At 42.5% G+C, this 25,008-nt stretch overlaps 2 protein-coding genes, 1 long non-coding RNA gene and 1 pseudogene across 5 annotated transcripts; 1 reads left to right on the top strand and 3 right to left on the bottom strand.

Annotated features, from left to right (window-relative positions):
• Nucleotides 1–628: 628 nt before the first annotated feature.
• On the bottom strand, nucleotides 629–6,063 carry LOC102721063 (phytochrome C). Its single transcript, XM_006650534.3, has 4 exons — nucleotides 3,650–6,063; nucleotides 2,730–3,546; nucleotides 2,038–2,331; nucleotides 629–1,089 (listed from the first exon to the last, which is right to left on the bottom strand). The coding sequence occupies exons 1-4, from the start codon at nucleotides 5,712–5,714 to the stop codon at nucleotides 852–854; spliced, it is 3,414 nt and encodes a 1,137-aa protein (XP_006650597.1). The 5' UTR covers nucleotides 5,715–6,063; the 3' UTR covers nucleotides 629–851.
• A 261-nt stretch (nucleotides 6,064–6,324) lies between these two features.
• On the top strand, nucleotides 6,325–10,919 carry LOC121053852. The gene is made up of 2 exons (XR_005811352.1): nucleotides 6,325–6,399; nucleotides 10,744–10,919. It is a non-coding gene; the product is annotated as an uncharacterized LOC121053852 (long non-coding RNA).
• A 2,422-nt stretch (nucleotides 10,920–13,341) lies between these two features.
• Nucleotides 13,342–15,075, bottom strand: LOC102717511 (protein PYRICULARIA ORYZAE RESISTANCE 21). 3 transcript variants are annotated; one of them, XM_015834857.2, is made up of 3 exons: nucleotides 14,878–15,075; nucleotides 14,388–14,472; nucleotides 13,342–14,271 (listed from the first exon to the last, which is right to left on the bottom strand). In XM_015834857.2, the coding sequence occupies exons 2-3, from the start codon at nucleotides 14,470–14,472 to the stop codon at nucleotides 13,652–13,654; spliced, it is 705 nt and encodes a 234-aa protein (XP_015690343.2). In that variant the 5' UTR covers nucleotides 14,878–15,075; the 3' UTR covers nucleotides 13,342–13,651. The 3 variants fall into 3 exon arrangements, with proteins under 3 accessions (XP_015690343.2, XP_015690344.2, XP_015690342.2); XM_015834858.2 differs by lacking the exon at nucleotides 14,878–15,075 and adding an exon at nucleotides 14,805–14,868; XM_015834856.2 differs by lacking the exon at nucleotides 14,878–15,075 and adding an exon at nucleotides 14,746–14,825.
• Nucleotides 15,076–20,006: 4,931 nt separating this feature from the next.
• On the bottom strand, nucleotides 20,007–24,431 carry LOC102717234 (annotated as a pseudogene).
• Between the last annotated feature and the right edge of the window lie 577 nt (nucleotides 24,432–25,008).

Here is a 25,008-nt window from a genome sequence, read left to right as displayed (position 1 = left end):
TGTAATAAAAGATTGAAGTTTTCAAAATCCTATAGAATTTTGAAGGAGTGGCATAATGTATGTATATTTTGGAGGAAAGACAGTGAAGCTCTAACCTCAAAATTTAAAAGATCGAAACCCTAACCTCTCTCATCCGATTTGGCCTATTCAAATGACCATGGGGATGGGGTGATTGTTTGGCTTGAAAAGGCCAAAAGGTATGTTTACATATGAAAAATAATTTATAAATAAAATTTTTATATATGTATTCTTAGCGATCTCAAAGACAAAACTGAGAAATAAACTTCGGCGAAAAAACCCAAAAGTCAACCTCTAAATTTAGTGTTAAAAAATTAAATTTTGGCTCATAAGTATAAACAGAAGCGAAAAAATTAGGATGCATTCCTCTCATCAGTTTTTTGTGTTTTTTCGTGTGGCCTATTCAAATGACAATTCCTTTATTGGGCTATTCAATTGACCTGTTCAAATGTCAAATGGTCATTCCTGTTTTTTTTTCTATGTTCAAGTTTTATTTATCTCAGAAGCCTTGTAACTCTTATTCAAGTAATTTATCATGGTTCAAGACTTTTGCGTTTTTATCCGACAAATAATTTAACATTTTTTGGTCTGATGAATTGTTTGAGAAAGATTGACAAAATGACACCATAAGTGAAGATTTTATTCATAATTCATTCGTACAGTTGCCGGTTAAATTACACTAACACCTAGCTCTCCAGATATCAACGTGATCAACACATTCCAAGCACTACCTTCACTTACACAAGCTACACATCTGATACATCAGCAGCTAACTTATTCCGGAAGGACTGATCTACTAGTAACAGCAACAACAACTGAAACACCAGGCTAGTTCAGAATTTACTCGTGGAAGCCTTGCATCTCTTAGTGCTGATCTGGGCGACCGGGAACTCAACCAGAACGATGAACGACGAGCTCTCTGCTTCTCGGAGGTACTGAACCGTGCCGCTCATCGTCTTCACAAGCTTCTGGCTTATGTACAGGCCAAGGCCTTCCCTTGACGCGCCTGGGCTGTGGCGAAACATCTCTTGTATCAGAGCCTCTGGAACGCCCGGAGCTGGATGGACAAGCCTGCATAGAGCAGATAGTTAAGCAGATGTTCTATTACGCTTTGGTTAAGTGAAATTATATCTCAGATAACTCATTGACCTATCTAAATGCTGCGTTCGAAACAAGCTATTGCAAAAGCTGATTAGCATCACGAAAAACGATAAATGTAATTAGTATATGATTAATTAAGTACTACTTATTAAAAATTTGAAAAATAGATTTATTTGATCTTCTAAAATAATTTCTATATAAAAAATTTTCGCACGAAATACATCATTTAGCAGTTTAAAAAACGTGCTAATGGAAATCGAGGAGCAGTTCATCTCAACGAGGCCAAACTAACGCAGCCAAAGATTGACATCAACTAATCAATCTCCTTTCTACTCCCAGCTGAAAGGATTGCATCATCACACATTTACACTGGTTATATAGTTATTGCTCTGATGTTACAATACCAGTTTTTTTTTTCAGTTTATGCTAATGTTTATGTTGAGACAATATGGAAGGCCTACTTTGGACTATCAGTTTTATGTGACTATTGATCTGTTTCCTGCCTTGATCGATAAATATGGACCATAAACACAAGCTGCAGGAATAAAGGTGTTTGGAACTCAGTAGTGCAACTGCCTCTAGCACTTACCTAATGTATGTTACATTGTTACTCCCTCCATTTCATACTGTAAGGCTTTTTAGCTATGGGTAGATTTATCTATTGATCAATGTATATTATTTGTATATAAGTCTAAATTTATTAGCATCCATATAAATCTAGAAATGCTAGAAAGTCTTAAACTATAGAACAAAGTAAACAAAGGTAGTAACGAACAGATCTTTCAACACATAAGTTGGGTTAGTGTAATGGAAATTTGGTCATTGCAAACAAAGGTTACGCAGTTCTATCGCCTGTAAAGTTGTACTCAAAGTTCAAGAAACATCAATATAAGCTCGACGAGGCAAATGGTGGCTTACCTGAACTCTAGATAAGCAATCTGCATGCCAGACCCAATATTTTCCATCCTGGGGATGACTTGCAGTACAATAGGTCCTTCAGCTGGCTGTGTAAATTGAAGCGTACATGCCAAAAAGTCTGATAGGACTTGCTGAAGCCTTAGATTGTCCCCGCAGAGGTGCATACATGATACTTCTGCAGGCCAATCACGGTCAAGAGAAATTTGTTTCTCCTTGCTCTGGGGCATGCCTTGCATTAGGACTGTATTCAGAGCTTCCTCAAGGTTGAACTCTACTGTGCTCATCTCAGTGTAGCTGTGGGAGCACAGAATTAGTAATCAATTCATACTTATTCTATCAAGTCTTCTAGCACATGTAAAAGTAAATGGAACAGGCATATTATACAGCTGTATATGAACTTATTGTCTGGTGCAGTGGTGGCACTGTTATGACATGGACAGAAATTTTCATGTCTTAAGATTCCAACCATTAAATAGAAACTTTCCTCTTTTATTTTTACATGCCATGTTGTCCTACATAGATAATATTTGAGAAGAAGGCATGGAATAGTGGTAATTTCAGTTCTGGACCTGCATGACCATCTAAATTTGATATGGTTAAAAGGCATTAAAGCATGATCTCAAGAACAAAGCTCAGACCAAAAGTTGGTGAATATCTACATGTCATACGACGGTGGAACAAATGGCACTCACCACTGCTCAATGCTTTCTAGATCAGTGTCATGCAAAATCTTTTTCAGCTGTTCTTGACAGAGGACATTTGATGCCAGAAGTTTCCTTTGCTCCTCAGTCAAGTCAGAAGGTTCCAGGAAATTACGAGTAAATTGCATGCCATTGAGTGGGTTCCTTAATTCTTGACGTATGTAAGTCAATTCCTTGAAGCTGTTCAGTGCAGCTTGTTCAGACATTTTCTGCACCTGTAGAGCATGTTGAAGTTCTGGGCTGGCCACATGAAGAAAGCAAAGAGCACCAGTGATCTTACCCTCAGCATTTGTCCTCTTGGTTGCTGTCAGCAGTGATTCTATGTACTTGCCATCGGTGTTGAAAAAACCAAAAAGAAGCTTCTCGGGATCTTGACCAGATATCACTGTGTTTATTAATATGCTAAGTTTGGTCAGGGTACCATGGTCTTTCAACCTACAACCATAGTCATGATGGGTGAAAACTTCCCCGATTAGCAATTTATCTACTGCATCTTCCCTCTTTATACCAGTAATTTTTTGCATAGCTTCATTCCACTCTAAGCAGGAACCAAGATCATTGATCATAAATATAGGGGGGATGAGCTCCGTAGGGTTCTTTACTATAGCAACATAGTCCCCTTGAATCCGAGTATATTTATCCATGATAATCTTCTGCCCTGTCAGATCTTGTGCTACAAAGCAAACCCCAACAACTTTCTCTGAAAGGTCACGACTGCAGCAGGCATTAACCATCAAAATTACTGGTCCAGTATTTTCCTGGTGATTAAACGTTTTAAGCTTAATTTCCAGATTTTGCTCTTCTATTCCTGAAATACAAGAAAGAAGACACATAAGTTGTCACCCAAAAAATAATGGATACATTATGATTAAGTTGGATGGCACAAAGTTTGAGATCAATATAGTGGCAACCTTGTAAAGCTGAGTTTAAAATCTGCTTAACCACTTCAACAGAATCATCGACGACAAGATCTACCAGAGGCTTCCCTATGGCTTCCATGACTCGTAATCCAGTGAGCTCTGCAGCTTTATTATTCCATCCATTTATGCTCCCAGTGATGTCAACAGCCAAGATAGGCACAGTTGCTGTCTCAATTAGGCGCACCATCTCATTTGTAACAGTTCTCAGTTCAAGTAGCCCCTGAATCTTCTTCATATCATCAGATGGAGCTGTAACAATGGACTTTGCATGGTTGTTCTTGTTGGCATCTTCGTCTTGCAAGGAACCACGTAATATTAGCTGCAGAGAATGGATAGCATCCATTTCAACATCCTCCCAAGGAACACTCCTCCATTTAACCACCTCCAAGAAGGCTTTGAATGAAGATCGTGGATGCATCTTCCTACCATTGTCATCTGCATCAATTGTTTCATGCTTAGCTCCTCCCCATTTAATCTCCTTTGCCGTGTGGGATCGGAACCAGAAGATGAAATCTTTTGAAGAGATTTTTATAGCTGCCATGCCACACACGACATCACCAAGTGCAGCTGCGCCAGGATAACCTGCTTCGACTAAGCTGTCGGTACTCAATCCAGTAGAACCATCATGGTACTCCTGCAACCAAGCAACAATGTTTTTTATCTCTGCTTCAGAAGGCGTTGTTCCTAGCACCCAAAGTTGGTTTTGGTAATACAATGCTGCACCATCACACTTCACTAGATCCATCACATTAGGTGATTGGGTAAATATTCCAACAGGAGCATCGCGAAGGAGCATATCACAGAGAAGAGTCTGTGTGCGAAGGATGTGCCTCTCTTTTGCCTGAGCAGCCAGTTCCACCTCCTTGTTGATCTGTATCCCAAATACTTGCAAGAGAAACTCACAAGCATACCTAAGCGGGAAAGGGACAAACCTCGGGCTTGTGTGATGACAGACCATCAACCCCCACAGCTTCCTGCCTTTTGGCTGCTGGTCACTCCCAGTGTCTCCATCATCATCATCATCCTCATTTATAGTGACCGACATCACAAGTGATGCAACAGAGCCCATGTTTGCCATGTACTGTGCATGGCAACCATGGGGTGCCCTCAGAGTAGATCCGCATATGCTTATAGGCTGTGCTAGATTGGCATCTTGGATGATCTTCACAGGTGTAGCGGAGCAGTCGCAGATCATCCGCACCTTGTTCTTCATGAACAAAAACCTGGATGCCTGAGGAATGTCGGTGGCTGGGTAGTGCAGGCCAAGATATGGCTCCAAATCAGATCTCCTGCACTCAGCAATCACCTCACCATGCTCATCTTCATGGAACTTGTATGCCATCACCCTGTCATAACCAGTGAGCTCGCTCACCTCGCGAACCAGCACGTCACACAGCAGGGAGAGGTTCCCACTGGGCAGAGACTGCAGCCTGGCGATGGCCCTAGCAGCGAGCTTGTATGACTTGATCGCGCCTGTGGCGGTGACGGGCAAGTCGATGGGGTTGACCGGCTCGAGGTCGATGACGAGGCCAACGTCGATGCGGTGCATGATGGCGTAGAAGGGCTTCCCAGAGGTCCTGGCGTGCACGAGGATGGGGTTGAGCAGGTTGACGTCCCCGAAGGTGGCGGCCTTCTGCAGCGCGACGAAGCTGTGCGAGCGGAAGAGCGTGCGCACGTCGGTGCCGACGGCGAGCGCTTCACGCTGGTCAATGGTGGGCACGGCGTGCGGTGTGAGGTCGAGCATCTCAGCGGCGTTCTCGCTGTAGGCGAGCAGCGCGAACGTCTCCGGCTGGACGGCGAGCAGGCATCCGAAGGGCTGGACGAAGCGGCCGCGCTGCATGTTCTGGAGGTAAGCGGAGACGTTGCTGGTCGTGGCGCCCGACCGATTGGCGGCGCCGACCGACGACGAGTAGTCAAAGTGGCGCTGCGAACCCTCGAAATCGGCGTGCAGCTGCGCGTCCACCGGCGTCTGCGCCACCACCCGCGCGCTGTGCTTGGACCGCGCGGAACTGCTCCGCGAGCACGTCGCCCGGTTGTTCGACCGCGACGACGACATCTCCACAACCCCTCCTCCTCCCTCCCCTCCCCTCGCCCCAAGCCCCCAACCTAATCCCCTCCCTCTCCCTCCTCCTCCTCCTCTTCCTCCTCCCCTCCAGAACTAGAACCAGCTGGCGAAGAGGAATCGGCGGGTACCAAATGGGCGGAGGTATCAGCGGGGAATCATGGCCGCGCCAGCGAGCGAAATAGGCGAAAAGCGGGGGCTTTCGAGAAAAGCCGAGAGGGGGATTGGATTCCACCGGGGATAAGCACGGGTTGGGAATAGCACCTGAGTGGGACAGCGAGCGGCACCGCACGGCACGGCACGGCACGGCAGCGAAGATAATATCTTCTTCTTCCTCCTCCCTCTCTTCGTCTTCCTCCTCCCGCCTTCGAAAGGGAAGCCGAAGCAACAGCCGATGCCGAGGCGTAGCTACTAGCCCACCACGCGGAGAAGCGCGCCGGCGAGGCGAGGAGGCGCGGCTGCGTGCGCGCTCGCGCGGGGAATTGGGACCGCGGGTGACCGGGATGCGGGCTGCTTACGCGGCGAGGAGGAGATGCGAGCGGCCGAGGCGGCGCGGCGCCGCACGGCGAGATGAGGAGAGGCGGTGGCGGCGGTGGCGTCGGGAAACCGAGACAGGAAAGCCGTACAACGTCGTCCGGTTCTTCTTCCTCGCAGAAGTTCCCCTTCCTTTCCACTCGTGGTAAGTGCTAAAAAAATGGGGGAAATGCTCCCAAAAGGCCAAAGTAGTAGGCCCTGTATTCCTTGGATTGGATGGTTTAGATATGACATAAAATCGAAAAAAAAATACTCGACCCGTATAAAATGTTTTAATTTTTCTAAATAACAGTGTATGTATTATATATATATATAGATTTATTATGTATACATATGAATACAGGAAACCAAAACATTTTATAACATGACTAGTATAATATCCATGTTAACGCTATAATTCAGTTTAGTAACGCAGATAATATATCCTAAACCCCTTCAAATCAATCATATAAACTAACATTTAAAGTTGTCTACCACTCTATTATTTGTTAATTCATTATCTAAATAAAATCAAATCAATCATATAAACTAAACTAAACATTTAAAGTTGTCTACCACTCTATTATTTGTTAATTCATTATCTAAACAAAATCTAATAAAATAACAACAAACCAACAGTAAACGATGACTATTGTAACTTTACATAATAAATTATAGGTTGGTACATTCTGCAAGTATAATTTTTTTAAAAAAAATTTGGATGATAATTTCAAAACTTGCAAATCCAAGTTTATAAACTAATTTTAGAAATATTGCAACAATAGGTTCAAACACTAATCACTACCTGGACAAGTTCACATGTTGCCAGAATAATTTTAATTAAATAATTTATTTATATTATCTAATATTAGAAAAAAAATTAAACTCTCCAATCTTTTGTTAAACATTGTAGATTCTAATCTTTTTGGCGCAAAGTTAGCGGAGATGCTCTTAAGAAGTAACTACAAAAATAAGTAATTACAAAGATGGAACTGTGTTTCTGCTGCTCCACGGCTCTACTCCATGTCAAAAAACTCGTTACATTTAAGTTTTTAGATGTAATTACGCGAAATTGTCACCCATCTACCCCTAATCTATTCTCTTCTTCCCTTCGTACGATCTTTCCTCTGCAACGAAGAAAACAACTATACAATTATGTTTTAAGTCTAAAGAAAAATAATTATTATTAAATTACATCTAAAAGAAAATAAACAATTACATGGCTTTTAACATGAATACAACATTATAAGTCATAAGGGTACTATTACTAATCTACTCTCTAACCTTGCTTTCAATAGTTGTGAAGCTAACCAAGCTAACCAAAACAATTTTGAGCTGCTCTCCAACTCTTTCAAAAGCTAGTTCTCACTAGATTGCGAGTTTAGAGTAAGGAACTGAAGTTCAGATTCCTGCCAAACGGGGCCTTAGTGAGGTTTTCAATCTCACTAAATGACATGTGTACAGTATTAGTATTAGTTTTCTAAATAACCATTGTTGATTAACGGTAAATATATAGAATGAAGCGAAAATTGGTCACTCTCATGTAATATCTAAAACGATCGACGTTACCATTTAGATGGACACTTCAGTTTTGCATAGGTAGAACATTTTCTTCCCGTTTCTTTACTGTCCAAAATGCAAGTATTCTAGAGACTACTTTATTCTAAAACGACAGGTTTCTGAAACTCTATAAAAACCTCAGAAGCAAAACTTAATTTAAAGACTACACATCCTTAATCAATTGAAATAGCTATATGATAAAGCAATAGACCCATATATGTGTACCTTTAATACCTTTTCTTTTCTATGGAATATGCCTTTCTCCCTTTCAGCAAAGAAAAATTCTAATATACAAAAGCCATAAGATATATACGCTTTTGTCCTCCATAGAACTGAGCCGGTCCTGCATTCTGCTTTTCCTATACGAGACCACATATCCACAACACAACACACAAGGAGTCAACGATCTATTGAGAAAAAAGAGAGAGCACAAATTACTTATATATCCCGAAAAATATTCACGCATGATATCGTTACTGTAACTAATATAGAATATAGAATAGCAGTATATATTTTGACTCGGTGAAATGCTTTGGATAACCACGTCTCCTCCACTCGAAATTCATGCTGCCATTTGGTATGGTCGTACAGAGTGTTGTTCCAATGAAACCGCTCATATGGCGCAATTAAAATTGAGGGTGAAGAGCTAAATTGATCATTCAAATTTCACCTAAGGTTTAGTTTGGTCCTTAACATTTCGATCTATCAATTTTACTCCTTCAAGTTTTAATTTTAGTTCAAACTTGTCCTTGAACCCACTTAGAAAGCACATGGTTAAACCCTATCAACATCTTTTTATGAAAAATGACTTATACCCCATCATTCACATATGTAAGAAAAAAGAAAAAAGTATGCCTTGCTATTTATTTATGCAGTAAAACTATATATTTAGAAAGTTTGATATACCAAACTTTCTATACACATACAAATTTAATAATTATATGATGCTATTTTTCTCTAAGATATATGTATACGATGATTTTTATAGGTGGATAATGCACAGTGATTTGTGTAAAAATAAAAAATAATTATTTACTTCCAAGATATATATAGTAAGCTAAACCCTAATATGTACTTGTTGAAATAATGGAGAGTAGATATACAATGTTATTTTTTTCTAGAGCCTGTAATTTCAAGCTAAGAGCGATAGAGACATTTTTAATACAAATATTAAGTGTAATTAGCCATGTGATATGTCATGTAGGTCAAGGACGATTTAAGCTAAAACAAATAAATATATAGAGAACACATATAGACACAGTAAAAGCTCAAGAACAAAATTGAGCCAACTATAAAACTCAAGAGACTACTACTGTACTACATCGGATATTCACCCTAAAATTTATTAAGGAAGATACGGACAAATGACACTGCGCCACATGCCAATCAAACAGTGGAAAATACACCAGCTACATTTTAGATGGACCAGACTAGCTAGTAGTAAAATAGACATATCCTGCATCCAATTATGACTTGAGAGCACGTGGGTGCTTATTTTAAACTGAACTGCTATAAATCAAGTCCATGCTTGGGTGAACCGCTCATTTATTCCCATGATGAGCCGAATCTTTGTGTGCTCTTGCCGGTAACTTTAATTTAACGTTGGTAATTTTTTATCTATATTTAACCATTTATTTTATTTAAAAATTTATATAAATTAATTATTTTGTTATACTCTGATTTGTTAGTAAAGAACTTTTAAGAATGATTTATGATTTTGTATATTTGCAAAAGATTAAATAAGACAAACATTTAAACATGAATTCAGAAGTAAATACGTCAATAAAAATTAGAAGAGTTTTTTTTTAATTTTTTAACTAAATCCACCAAATTTTATTTACATATCACAATACATTAAGACAAAAACAACAAAGTCACGCTCACTGACCACTACTCCTGTCATGGTAGTGTTATGTAGTCACACCAATTAACCCTTGTCATGTTGGCATGTCAATTCCTCGTGTCACAGCAGCAAATTCCTTTTCAGACGATAACTTGGGAAAAATGTCTGGTGGAGTTTATTTAAAACTAAAATTAAAAAAAAAATATTGACGAGCCGGAGTTTGTTATCACGGAATTTCCAACTTCAACTCAAAAGAAAATATTTCAATGCATTCGTTCATCAAATATTCGACACGTACCAAAAACTGAGAAGTCCCGTTTCAACAAAAGAAGAAGAAGAAACTTGAGGTGACTAATAGACGTCACCTTAACTTGATGGCTCGAAGCACGTCCTTCTCAAAGAACACGTCACCAGTTCAACATGTCCCCGCCCAACTTTCCATTTGAGTTAACTTTATTGGGCCGCCATCCTGGGAGGCCTGTGAACCTGAAAGCCTCACGGGCTTTCTCAGATAATACTAGAAATGGACAGAAAAAAAAAACATGCTTTGTATCCAATTTGGAAAAGATAGCCCCGATAATGTGTATTTCTCAAATTCAAATTTGTTGTAAAATAAAGCATTTGTGAAGTGTTAGATGTCACATCAATAAGAGCATCCCTAACAGCTCATCTAAATTTGATCATCCATATCTTCATTTGGATGATCATCTAAACTAGTTTCATCCTTCGTATCTTTATGTACTCCACTAGATCATCCATATATGACATCCTCTATATCTCTTTGGAGGATGGAGAAAGATCATCCAAATATGAAGGTTCTCTCTCCTAATATGGATGACATCTAAAAATAGATGATAGGATAGCCGTTCTTTTGAAGCTTAATTTGTAGTTTTCATCCTCTATTTTCAGGATAGATGAGCTGTTGGGGATACTCTAAACTCATATTCAAGTCTCTATCCATTTTACCCATATTTTCCTCTCACTCATACCAATTTTCTTATTTAATATGAGATATTTAAATTGTTTTTCTGGTAACTAATTTATTTATACAATGCTACAAATGTACTTATACCATGTTGAGTTATGATGCAAATTCATTTGTGTTAGTATAAAGGCTGACTTCAATGGAGCGAAGTGGAGGCCCGTCGCCGGGAGGCTTGGGCCGGCTGTGTGCACGGACTCTACGGATTTTAAGGTTTAACCTTATATATATATCTCTCTTGTAAGCCACTGTACGGCTTTTTAATTTCATCCCAATATAGTGAAGATATTTTTGCTGGCTGACGCACGTCTTTCCTACTTTAGGAGAGTTTTTTACGTTAAATCTCGTATCTTTTATGATTGATCTATTGTGTTTATCGTTTATTTGACAATTGTTTTCTCACAATATGGGGACGGATGGAGTACTACAGTTTTGGGACAGAGCTAACATTAAAAAAATCACATGTGCTAAACCAAACGATGAAAACATAAGGGGCATGCAAGTATGCAACCACGCATGTATGTCCAATGGACTATGGATACATAGGGCTCGTTTGTCGCGCACCATTGACTTCAAATTCTCTTTTTTTCATACACACGCTTCCCGAACTATTAAACGGTATATTTTTTGCTAAAAAATTATATGAAAGTTGTTTTAAAAAATCATACTAATTCATTTTTTAAGTTTACAATAACTAATACTTAATTAATTATATACTAATGACTATTATTGTTTTGCGTGGGCTGATTAGACCGGTTTGAACCCTATCTTAGGAACGAGCCCATACAGGTCAGGAATCACGACCGGTGCGAGGCTGCCATTGGATGCATACAAATCAGTAGGCTAGAAGACGAATGATTTGCTAATGGGACAGTGTCAAGCAAACGAGAGGTGATCCACACGTAAGCACCATGGCCACCTGATTGGACGTCCGAACGGCCATGGTGTGGGTGCTGGCCCGCCTGTTCGTTTGGGAGTCCTATACTCACACTGTTGTTATTAGGCTAAGCCGCTAAGGATAGGGGGATAAGAGTGCTCCAGAGTCCAGAATCCTGCAATCCAGATATGACAATTGTTCGTAAACAGTAATGCAGAGGACGATGTCTGCTGGTCTGGTCTGCCTGCGTCGTGGTGGCTTTGTGATCATCTGAATTTTTATTTCCTTTCGACCGGCGGAACTAGCCACGAGATTACGGAGGTTTGAAAAAATTAGATGGAGTTCTAGCTAGGCCTGCTAATGGGTTGGATGGAAATAGGTTAAATGGGTTGTTTTTAGTTTGGATTGTGTTTGGTTGGGTGCAAATGGACTGTAACTTTAAATATTCTGGATTGGATTGGTTTATAGAGACAAATGGATTGGTATGGACTGGATTTGGTTAGGTTATTTTAGATTCTAAATGGATTTAACCCGTGGAGGGTAAATGGATCCTTTAATTGGATAGCTAATGGATAAGATAATAAACATACGTGAGGCCCACATGTAGAAATCGATCAAAATTTGCACAAAGTTGCTTTTATACATAACCGATCATCCCACTAAATTTCAGTCAAATTTGATAAACTTTTATAGTGTGAACACGAGTTTTAAAATTTTAGGTCCGAGATTATACATATCAAATGGTGCATCCATTTTACAAGAGTGGGTTGAATCCATTTTAACCAAATAGGTTGGTGCGGATTGGGCTAAAATCAAAGTTGGATTGGTTTGGATTGGATCCCAATGAAAAATAATTGGTGCGAGTTGTTTTGGTAAACTAATTAGCAAAGAAATGGATTGGAGCGGATTTAGATTGGATTACAATCCATTGGCAGGCTTATTTACAGCTCCCGTTTCTACTAATCTTTGCTATAAAATTTTAGGAGAAGTCTTTCGTGAGGACTCCAATAACTTTAACGGAGTACAGGGCTCGAGACCCGTCGCCGTGATCCGTCACTTTTTGAGTTGGCCGTCCTTCCTGACCTTCTACTTCAATGGAACATGGGTAATCCTGCGCCAGTTCAGCACCAGTTTCAGTAGCTCCCCATGCTGCACTCCAACAATATGTCCATTCCTGCATACGCTGTCCAGATATACCACCAATCAGGCAATCACCCCCGCGGTCCATGCCTACCATGCATGCAAATATGCAACGCCCCGAATCCACATTCACGTCGTGCCAAACTCCAGACAAAAAAAAGGCCCCATGATGAACCGAAGCACCGGCGCACGCGCACGTGAACCCGAAACGAAACGGAACGCCCCGCGCGCGCTGCACCGCAGCGACAGGCGGTGGTGGTGCGTGCCCGGTGCCTCGCTGCAGCCGGTGGCCCGTCCCCATCAGACGCCGACGCGCGCGCCCCAAGCCGGGCCGGGATCCCGCGGATCCCCCCACGCTCCCGGCCGAGCCGAGGCGCGCACGGTACGCGACGACGCCACCACGTCGCCTGCGCTGCGGCCTCGCCTCTCCCACCACTGCTACGTCGCCGATACGCCACCATCCACCGTGACCCGAGTCTCGTTCCAGATCGCTTCGGCGTTGCCGTCTTTTCGCACCGATCGGCGGGACTACGATGTGTGCGAAAAAGCGTGCTGTTGCGTTATCTATTCTGTGATTTTCTGTCACCGCACGGTGACAAATGGAGGCAAAGCAAGAGGGAGCAAAGCAAAATGCGGTGGCGAGTGGCGACAGTGAGATGTCCGAGTGCAACTTAAATAAAAAGTCGTGGTGCCGACGAAACGATCATTTCGATCGATGGCCAAATCGAACAGCTCTTTTTATATATATCTTCCTCCTTTTTTAAAATCTAAAATGCATGTACATGAATGTGCACTTGGTACTGCTGTTTATTATGACGATATACTTACTTATTTCTCGTCTCTAAATGGGTCGTAAGGAAATCAACAGAGTTACAGGGGGTATACAATAATGAGTACGTATGGGGTGCGTATTTTATAGGTGTATGTGCGTGTATCTGTACGGTGCGTGCTTAATTATACAGGAGGAGGGAGAAGTGATCAAGGAGAAGATAATGATGATTAACCACCGAGTTGGGTCACATGATGGCGCAGGCGTAGGAGGGGTCCTCCTCGCAGACGATCCTGTAGCCGCCGCAGGGGTAGGGCTGCTGCGGCGGGTAGCAGGGGATGTATTGCGGCGGCGCCGGCGCCGGCGCCGGTTCCTTCCCGCAGGAGCAGCAGTGGCAGCCGCCGTGGCCGTGGTGGCAGCAGCAGTCGGACGGCCACGGGTAGGGGTAGGGCCAAGGGTAAGGGACCTCCACGATCTTGGGCGGCGGCGGGCAAGGCTCCTGCTTGGGAGGCGGCGGTGGAGGGGGCTCCTCCTTCGGCGGCTCTTTCTTTGGTGGCTCCGGCTCAGGTTCGGGTTCGGGTTCCGGTTCGGGTTCCGGCGCGGCCGGTGGCTCGACGATCACCACGGCCGGCGGCGGCTCAGGCTTCGACTCAGGCTCCGGCGGCGGCGGCTGGGGCTCTTCTTTCTTGGGCGGCTCCGGCGGCGGCGGCGGCGGTGGGAGGTCGACGATCTCGATCTCCTTGATGATCTTGCAGGCCTTGCAGCAGAGCTTGTCCGCGAGCTTGTCGGGGTCGAAGGGCCCCGACACGATCACCTTGTTGTGCTTCACGTCGAACTCGATGTCTTCGATCTCGAACTCACCCTTGTCTGCACGCAGAAACCGCGCAAAAACTCACAAGATTCATCTTTTATCACGATTAACCAAGCACAGACGCTGCCATAAACACCATTTGATCGTAGTAGACCGGGCGACGAGAGCCTACCTCTGATTCTGGTGAGCACCCTGTCGATCTTGGCATAGCAGCGCTCGCATTCCAGGTCCACCTTGACGATAATGGTCCGCCGCATCTGTAACCACAGCTTCCTGATCAGAACTAAGAATCTAGCCTGAATTCCTTTTCTTCCAAAGAAGAGAGGAGACCAGAATGTTTTGCAACTGATTTATGGTTGCTTGTAGTGGTACCAGCTAGCTAATGAAGTATACGCAAAGCACAAAAAGAAGAGAGAACTAAGCACAGGAAGAAAACAAAAAAAAAGAGGACGCGAAGGACTAGTTCGAAGCGTGGAATACACTTCAAAAAAGAATCAACAACTGAAATTAATTCTTGGCAGGACAGTCACCTTTCCTGCAATCATCAAGAACGCTAGCTAGCACCATCAAAATTAATACCCAATCCTACCTCAAACTCATTGCCCTCCCAACTCTAACCGATGAACAGAGTGCAGGAGGAGACACACACACACATCACTCACCTCGATTCAGCTGGCAGCCGCCCCTGCAATGCGAGGAGGAGGAGGAAGAGCTGCGAGCAAGCGGTGATGCAGTGGGATGTGAGCTGGAGATGTGTAGATGACGATGAGGGGGTGGCGTGAATATGTAGCTATACACCCACCATCTTTTTTGAGAGGAGGGAGAGGAAATCAGGAAGAAGTAACCAGAAGATTTAAAGGGGAGGAAGAAGGAACCGAGGAAGAAAAAAAGCGGCGGCAGCAGGCAGCGTTCGGCCTGCACCATCATCCGCACCACACGTCCGCACCCGAAAGGGAACAGGTCGCGCGCGCGTCGCGTCACGGCTGTTGTTACCTGGCGTTCTTCCCCAGGATGATCACCACTGGCCTACAGCCATAGTGCGTCAGTGCCACACCGCTGTGGCGCTGCACCAAGAAAAGAAAAAAAGAAAACTTGCTGCCTTTTTCACGGTGGAGAAACTCACCTGATGTGACGGTGAGTTTGGTGTTCTCCTCTCGCTTGCTTGGCAGTTGGCACACGGCTGGATGAGTGAGTCACCCAACCGGTGAAAGTGAAACTAGTGAGAGTGCTTAATCATGCTCTGCTTTTTCCGGTGACGTCGACCCTGGTTCAAGCAGAGAGTGAGATACCGTAAACGCGTGGCAGTAATGAGGTGATTATTATAATGTCGAAAATCATATTTCACGATTGAGAGCAGTCTTTGCTGTTGCAGTTGCGGAGATTGGGGGCGTCGTCGTTGCACGGGTGGGGAAGGCAGGTAGGCCGCGGTTGGAAACTTGGACCATGCCCTGTGCCCACAAGCCGCAAGACTCGTGCACCAGCACGTTCTCTTGCACTACGTCCATGCTAGTACAATGTGGCATGTGTGTGTGGATGGGTCCCAGCTGCAGCTGCCCAGCCATGCGGCCAATGAGATCAGCGGCAGCAGCAGCTTGTGGTTGACGAGAGTCCAAGGTTCGAATACGTCATCCGCACAGTAGTGTGAGCAATTACTCAAAGTGCTAACGAAGACCATCATGTGACCTTTTGATACGCACAGAAAACCCTAATAATTGGATTCCATGGCCCTTTGATAGGCACAACTAACATTACATAATTGATTGGCAGTACAACTTTACAAGTGATGATTCTAAAATTTCAATGTTAAGTACAATGTATTAGCCAATTAACCAATAACTTAAGTTGACAGAGATAAAAGAGGTAGAAGACATAAGAAAATGTGTTTTTAGCCTGTTTGCATGTCGTTATGCATGCTAGTTGAGCTTGGAAGTTTACGTTTATCTCGAGATGATGCATAAGGTTCACGAGACATTATCTTTCTTTTTTTGGCTAACTCCGGTGCAGTAGAATTTAATCTATACTATTTATCTATTTTTATCCGACGGTTATAATAAAATTATACTACCAACAATATTAGGTGTGTAGTAGAAATTTGAAGAGGTAATATTATCCCTTTTATTGTGATCTTTATTGCCAAAAAAATTACAAAAAAAATTATCAATCAATTAATTAACAAAGTACCAAAATACCCATTTAAATCAACAGATGATATTAGTTCTGCTAGTAGTATAATTCTACCAGTAAAATACATCAGAATACACCGGAGAGTGACTTTTTTTCCCAATGTAGTATTCAGCTTAGTGTTCCACTGGTCTTTCTAATTGTTTATCGTAACACACGCCACGGTGTAGCCAAACTCCTCTCTATTCACTCATACTTTACTCATAAGCTAAATTTAAATTTTAAACCTGTTAATTTTAGGGGTTTGTTGTTGTTTATTTTCAAGATTTATTTCTAAATCATCAAGAACATGTGTATATAAAAATATTTATAAATTATTTTTTTTATTTATAAATATATCATTTCGTATTTTTCTTAAAAAAATTTGAGTGATAACTTTCTAGCACTCGGTGCGTCAAAAACCGGAACAAAAACAAGCCATGGGAAATGGAATACCGTAGCACGTCACACGCACGTAGAAGCGTCTCGTCCGGAGAAAAGGATCCCACGCCTTTCACCCTTTTTTTTCCCTGCAACATCCGACTCCCTTTCCGCTCGCCCTTTCCTATCTGAAAGGATCCGCACAAAAGAAAGAAAGAAAGGAACAGCAAAGCAAAACTACGGCGAGGCGAAACGCAGGCGTCATCACCTGCATATACTAATACGTACTAATTTTTACACGTACGGACGGGATGGATCCCAAGTTCTGAACTGGCGGCGCAAGGAGCTAGGCCAAAAGACACCAACCACCGGGAGCCAGAGCCAGAGCCAGCCGGGGCGACACCCCCACCGCCCGGCACCGCGCACATGCCCGTCTCACCTCGCGCGCGCGCATCGGACGACGCACGCACGTACGAATCCGGGCCATCGGTGATCCCCACGGCCGCCCCAGCCCGGCGGCCACCGTCCCCCCCCCCCCCCCCCCCCCCGGTGGTTGCACAGAAAACGGCGGTGTCCGCGCGCCGCGCTCGCAACAACCCAGCGTCCCAGCCCCCGATGCAGCAAACGCGCCAAGCCCCGCCACCGTGTCGGTCCCGTCCGTCTCGCGCGCGCTACTTGCCTAGTTGCGCGCAAACCTACCTCGCGATGGGATAGCCACGGCGCATGCTTCATGCTTGCCCCGCGGCAGATCGGTGTCCGCTGTTGCATTCTACTGGTAGCGGAAAATTCTCGTGCTCCCAACCGGACGTGACCTAATCCTGTCCCGCCCGAACAGTGCTGCGATTGCCGCTCCCATCTCGCGCGGTCGCATTATTGGGCTCGCCGGCTCGCTGATCTTACTTTTGCCACCCCCCCCCCCCCCCTCTGGTCGTTCTCGCCCCGTGGAACCTACCATTCAGCGCAGCGGTCGATGGATCGATCGATTCGATCGCGAGCCCGGGCATCTCCACGAGGTGTGCCAAAGGAACGGTGGATAGCGGCCGGTGTCGGTGGCCGTCCTGATCGCCATTTAGAGCAAATTCAAGTAGTCAACTATCTCTAATTTATCTATAGCCAATTAATAATCAATTTATACAATATTTAGCTATAAAACATATAGTAATATATCTCATATGTCATACATACATTGTGTCTTAGAGTCCGTGTACAGTTGACTATAAATTTATAGCTCACTTCTTTTCTCTTTTCTCTTATCTGCTTGAAATATGTTTATAGCCAGCTTATAGTCTAACTACTGTACAGCTCCTCTCTATCTCTCTCTTCTACTGCTGCTGCTTAGTTAATGCAACAGCAAAGTGAGGGAATCAAAAGATGCAAGTCGTGGCGTTTGCGGTAAGATTCCAACATTTGAAGTTAGCTTAGATGACTGAGAGAACATCAATGCAGCATCATATGCATCTTCGCGTGTACTGACACGTGTATTTTTGGACGGAGATCGACCGACTTTCGCGACGCCGAAAGCGCCCGGTGCATGCTTCTATTTGAGTCAGATTAGGAGCAAAGGAATCGGTATGATATGTTGGGTGCCGACGTGCCGTGACCAAGCTACAATGCCACCAGATTGCTTGCTGGTTTCACCAAAAGTACTTTGTTTTTATTCGAACAAAAAGTTAACTATATATTCCTTTCTTTTGGGTTAGTTGGTGGGTTAGGGCTGCTCTGTTTGGTTGTAGAATGCTTTTGTCCCCTTTGTGCTCGTGTACATGTGAAGAAAAAAGGGTCACTAGCTTATAAAGAAATGCAGCTGGTATTAGCTCCGACTTGCGTAGCAAACAGACACAGGTAACTAACCGCATGCACATGGCAAATATACTAACTTAACTCTAATCCTAAGCAAATAAAGTTATGTACTTACCCTGGGCTGAATGTGTGGCATAAAATCTAGCTGCAGCCAAGTAGGACACCACCGCTTTCCACTTGAGGAAACGGCACCTACTCAGCACAAAGAAGGCAGTCAGAGATATTCCCTCCATATTTTTTTTATATGACGCCGTTAACTTTTAGGTTCACGTTTGACCATTCGTCTTATTAAAAAATTATATAATTATTAATTATTTTATTATAATATGATTTATTATTATAGGAACTTTAATTATGCATTTTAATTTTGCATATTTTAGATATAAATTTTGAATAAGACGAATAGTCAAACATAATCCTAAAAGTTAATGGTGTCATATATAAAAATTTGGAGGGAGTACTACTTAATTTGCAGATCGAATTAATTGATGCTGATCAGGATTCAGGTAGACCACCTGCCGATTGCGAGAGAAGGGAACATGATGACACGAAAGGGAGAATTTCCAACTAGCTGGCGTTTGTTGCACCACTCAATTAGTCAGCTCCGGAGTAGGCGCCAGATTTCATCAACTTAATTTACCCACCAAGCCTGGATAGTGCATGTCAAGTGTGAGGCTGCGATCAAAGAGAAGATCAAAAGCGTCACACCATACCACTAGAGCCTGGCTTGTTTGTGACTTTGTGTAGGCCAGAGGACTGGATGAACGGACATCAGCTGCCTCGATTGGCGTTGCATGCGCCGCTGATTCTTCCGTAGTCCAGCGCGCGCGGCACGATGATGAGATCGACAACTCCGGCCGGCCCACGCAACCCGCGAGCAGGTGCTAGCTACGGCTAGACAGCGGCAAAAGGGCGTTGTTTTTGTGGAGGATTCTTAGGGTGAGCTGGTGCGCACGCACGCGTGCTCGGTTCGGGCCTTCCGGGGGACGTAGTGCGCGACGGCCGTGTGACCGTGTCCGGCGAGATCGCTTTCGTTGCGCGTCAGCTTCGCGTGCGGCGCGTCGCGTCGCGGTATTGGAAGTTCGGAACGGGGAATCAGAGGCGGACCACGTGACGGCTGCCGACGCGAGGCCGCATCAGATTTGATTTCTCAGGCCCTTAAATCGCGTGGCGTGGTTTAAGACCCAGAGTGCCACTGTTTTGTCAAACTTCGGATTCTGAAAGTCTGGTTTCTTTGGACTTCGGTGCAGAGACGTGAAGGTTAATCAGCCTTTAGTTTAATTTAGCGTTGCTCTGCAGGTCCAAACACATGGGTTGATGGGAACAGTACAGCTGCTGGAGTATGAGCAATACTGTGTCTTGACAAGCCGTTAAAAAGCAGACTTCTACTAGTACATGATTTGAGAAATGTTGTTTTCTTTTTCACAAAAGATGGATTACCCAGGGGGGATCAGAAACAAGACCAGCAGAATGATGATGCAACAGCGCCTTTCTGCTTCTTTTTCCCGGCTTTACCCTCCTTTCTTCCTAGAGCAAGCGTAATATCAGGCTATAAGCCAAATAAATACTGATGTGGAGAGCAGAGAGAAAGAGAGACGGTAGAAACGGACTATAAGTTTATAGTCAGCTTTGGCATAAGAATCAAAAAACTCTATGAGAGCAAGACTAATAATATAGTCAACAAGCTGGCTATAAGACTCCTTGTAGTCTTCTTATAACTCACTCATATAATGGTTAGCTCTTCATCTTTAATACAAGACCCATATGTCTCTCTCACGTGGTGTCTTAGTTCTTGTGTCTGAGCTGGCTATAAGCTTATAGCTAGCTTCTCCTCTCTCTCCTTCCTTCTCTCTTCCACATCAGCATTTAGCTGGCTTATAGCCAGCTATTATACTTACTCTGAGAGACATATACTTTCTGCATTAATGATAAAAAGCTAACTACTACATAGATGAACTAAGAGAAGACTACAAAAAGTTTTATAGTGGCTATATTAGGGGTGTTTAGGCCTTGTTTAGTTTGCAAATTTTTTTTGCAAAAACATCATATCAAAACTTTAAACACACATTTGAAGTATTAAACGTAGTCTAATTACAAAAACAAATTTCAGATTCCGCCTAGAAACCGCAAGACGAATCTTTTGAGTCTAATTAATCCGTCATTAGCACATGTTGGTTACTATAGCACTTATGGCTAATCACGTTCTAATTAGGCTTAAAAGATTCGTCTCACTATTTCCTCCGTAACTGTGTAATTAGTTTTAATATTTATATATATATTTAATGATTTATTTTGATGTCCAAAAATTCGATACGATGTTTTTAGGAAAAGTTTTAGGAACTAAACACCCCCTTAGTTGGTGAAATGAAAATTTTTGGATGTCACATCGGATGTTTGACCATATATCGAAAGGGGTTTTTGGACATGAATGAAAAAACGAATTTCACGGCTGGTCTGTAAACCGCGAGACAAATCTTTTGAGCATAATTAATCCATCATTAGCGTATATGGGCCACTGTATCACTTATGGCTAATCACATACTAACTACGTTTAAAAGATTCGTCTCACGATTTCTCATGTAACTGTGCAATTAGTTTTTCGTTTTATCTATGTTTAATACTCTATTTAATTGTCCATTCGTTGTGATGTTTTTGGATAAAAATTTCTAGGAACTAAACAGCCCCTTATTAGCCTTGCTCTGACATCCTCATCGGCATATCAGATGCCCTTCCCCTTGTACGGCTCAGGTGGCCTCCACTTCTTTATCGAGGCAGCAAACTGACCAATCGAGCTCTTGTCATAGCCACTCACGATGATCCTGATGTTCTCCTCCACCTTAACGTTCACGAACAGCCATCTGAACAGGACGCGAAAATTCAGGACATTTCACTATTTGTCACTCTTAAGATTTAGATGATAACATATTTATCACTTATTGTTTATAATATATGGTCTCTCATGCCTATGATATATGGGTCTAATGATAAATCTATTATCATTGCTTATAATAGTGATAAAAAATTAATTATCCCGAAAATCTATCACGAGATCTTTGCCTTACACGGCTGCACGGTACCCGACCCCAACTAACTGAAGCTTCTTGTCAAACCCTTTTGATACCCCTACGATGATGTTGCCTGTCAGGGTTCTGCATTGGATATGCACCCGTGTTTTTTAGATGGATAGATAGACAGGAAGGCGTGACAACTGACACGATCATTCAGCTGAATATGCTATGATTAGGAAGCAAAACCAAACATCATTCTGTAGAAGGTTCTTCAGCACAAGGCAAAGACAGACTAGTTGCTAGTGAGAGGAATAGGAAAAGGGTTGGCACACAGACCTGGAAGTTTTGAAAGTAAGCTTGTCAACAGTGAACAGGAAAAGGGTTTGGTGGCATATCACGCCATTCATGAATCCTTGATTCTGCATATCTGTACTGAGTACTCCTTTCAAACAAGGTGGGCATTTTTCCAAATTTACTAAACATAATAGCTTGTTATTTCTTATTATCAAAATGTGAGAAACTGTAGACCAAGTGTCAGTAGGACTAGATGACTGGTGTTCAAGAACAGATTTACAGATCTTAAATCCCTAAAGGGAACAATAAAACAACATGTGCCCACTTATTGCCTTAGTATGAATATAGCACAGACTGGAAAATGCAAGAAGAAACATTTTGTTCTAGATTAACTCAGATGTATTACTAGTCTACTAAAACTGATTTCGTTTTTCTGCCTCTCAAGGTTTACTATATTACGCTCAATACAGCTTGAAAGCGTGGAGCTTATTTACTTATCTCCATAACAAAGAAATATCACCACTGGTATTGATTATTGTCAAACGAGAGTCAAAGAAAGCAAAACCAAGAAGTTGGATATTGCTACCTAGAATATGCATCCTTATACTGGCTAGTAGGAATATAGGGTTGTGACTATCAATTCTCATGTTGCAAATACTATGTTGGCTGCGTTCGTTTGGAGGGGGAGGGGGTTAGTTATCCGGCGCAGAAAACGTAATAATAGATTAGTACATGATTAATTAATTATTAATTATTTAAAATATATAAAAAAATAGATTAATATGATTTTTTAAAATAACTTTTTTATAGAATTTTTTTTGTAAAAAATACACTGTTTAGTAGTTCGGAAAACGTGCACGTGGAAAAAAGAGGGTTAAGGTAACTAACCCATGTGGCCGAACGCGGCCGTTGTGGTATAAGTTATTTTAAGGCATTGATGGTGTGACTATCAAATATACTACATTCATTTCATAATGTAAGATGTTTGATTTTTTTGGTTACAACGTTCGACCATTCGTCTTATTTAAAAATTTAGTACAAATATAAAAAATAATAAGTCGTGCTTAAAGTTTCTTTTATAATAAAGTAAGTCACAAGCAAAATAAATAGTATTTTCATAATTTTTTAAATAAGACAAATAGTCAAACATTACAAGCAAAAAAGTCAAATATCTTATGTTACGAAACGGAGGGAGTACCAATTAGGCCATTACTCATGTGAAGAAACAGTTAACAGTGCTTATATAAGTGACTTGTGATGAAAGGTGGGGATCCTAACTCCTAACTCAGCAACAAAATTTTGGATTACAGGAAATTTTATGGAAAGCAAACACTAATAGCAAAACACTGAAAACTGAAAATTATAAGTGAACCAGAGCAATATGGAATACAGACAAGTTATCTTACCTGAAAAGGCCTTGCATCTGGTTTGCCCTATTGGTTTCCACAGTTTTGGAGCTTACCAGATTCTTCTTTCAGCACTTTGACTTCGCCTGGATAGTTTAGTTATAACTCCCCCAATGGACCGTTAGCTTTTATAAATTGCTCCTCTAATGTGAGGTTAACATTTGATGGAATTCCGATAGGTTTCTTTCCAATTCTAGATTCTTTGCACTCCACTGTTTTTCTGACAAAACCAACTCTGCTAGCAGGGATTACACGAGGACGAATGTTTTGTGTTTTCCCAAAAGCCAGTTCTTGAATTACTGGTTTAAATCAAAGAAAAATCAATCGAAACCTCCATATAATAGCGCAAAGAAAAAGTTGCACTTTACATTAAAAAAATGGACGACTTTAATTTTCTACAGGCAGGTAAAGGAATATGAATAGAATCCATGAACAGCTAGCAAAGATATAGTAACTAGCTAGAAAGATGGGATCCAAAGGCCAAACCACAAAACTTCATAACATGTAAAATTAGATGAATAAATGTTGCATATTCACCTTGAGCCTTTAAGGCATCATACCAACTATGGATACTAACCGGCTTTTCCTGTTTAGTAATAAAAACTGGAAACCAGTGTAAAACCTATATTTACATGGTTTTCAGTTAATTCCTGAAACTTGCATCGCGTGTAGTTCTTTGGTTGATATTCATCATTCAGCTTATTTGTGGTGAAACTTGCATCGCGTGTAGTTTCTTGGTTGATATTCACTCACACAATTTACAGGTGTGGCTCCCCATTGAAAAAAAAATCAGGTATGGTTCCATCACCAATAAACTCCATGATTCATCAGTATCACCATGTAAATTTGAATTTGTAACTTGTAATATTCCAGATATAAAAGCATAAATACATAGCGCAGGAAGGTTTGTCAACCGGTTTTTGCCTTCTGGTGACGCATGAACGTATCCAAGATCGTGTAACATTTGACACATTGTACTAACTGATCTGGAAACAAAATACCTCCATGGAACTTAACATTTTCCGAAAGGTAGCCACCACAATCCAAATTGCTGATCCCTTCATCCACAGCTACAACCCTACTATGGTTACAAAATGAACAAGCCCCCGGAAGGGAAAGAAAGGGAAAATGCTGGGAAAATGCACGCAGCAAAGATGCTGCCTGCATCCCAGAGGACCAGGTATCTGAAGGGGGGGGGGGGGGGGGGGCGGAGGGAAAGGGAGAGGAACGCCATGGACGTCTCGCCGTCGCAGTCGCAGGAGGAGCCGCCTCCCGCCTTCGCTCGATGTGCCGTTCTCTTTTATCTTGCGCTATCCTGTCCGCCGAGGAAGCCGAGCCCAGCAAGGAACAGGTTGAAACCGTGAAGGCGTCAACGATGGCCACGCCGAAAAGCACGAGTGCTGACTGTACATATCTCTTTGGGCCATTGGTGCTTACAGGCCGAGGCTGTGTAATCGGGCCCAGGAGAAATCGGTGTGCTTGTTTTTTTTTTTTGGAAAAAGTGTATTTTGACTTAGAACTTTGGCACAGAACCCGAAACCCAAAGACCGAACCGAAAGAACCGAAACCTGATACCTAAACTGTATTTGTGAGTTTCAAATCTAAAAACTTAAATTTATTTCAAGTTTGTGTCTCCGGTACCCGAAATACCCGACTAACCCGAAGTATGAGTAACAATCTTTTGCTTTCTTCGGTTTGAGCCTAGCCCAAACCGGTCCACACTCGCGCAGTCCACAAGTATGGC

The sequence above is a fragment of the Oryza brachyantha genome, chromosome 3 (genome assembly GCF_000231095.2).
Source record: "Oryza brachyantha chromosome 3, ObraRS2, whole genome shotgun sequence".
In the NCBI taxonomy this organism is placed as follows: Eukaryota; Viridiplantae; Streptophyta; class Magnoliopsida; order Poales; family Poaceae; genus Oryza; species Oryza brachyantha.
The sequence above is the reverse complement of the archived record's forward strand: the minus strand, read 5'-3'. Positions and strand labels throughout refer to the sequence as shown.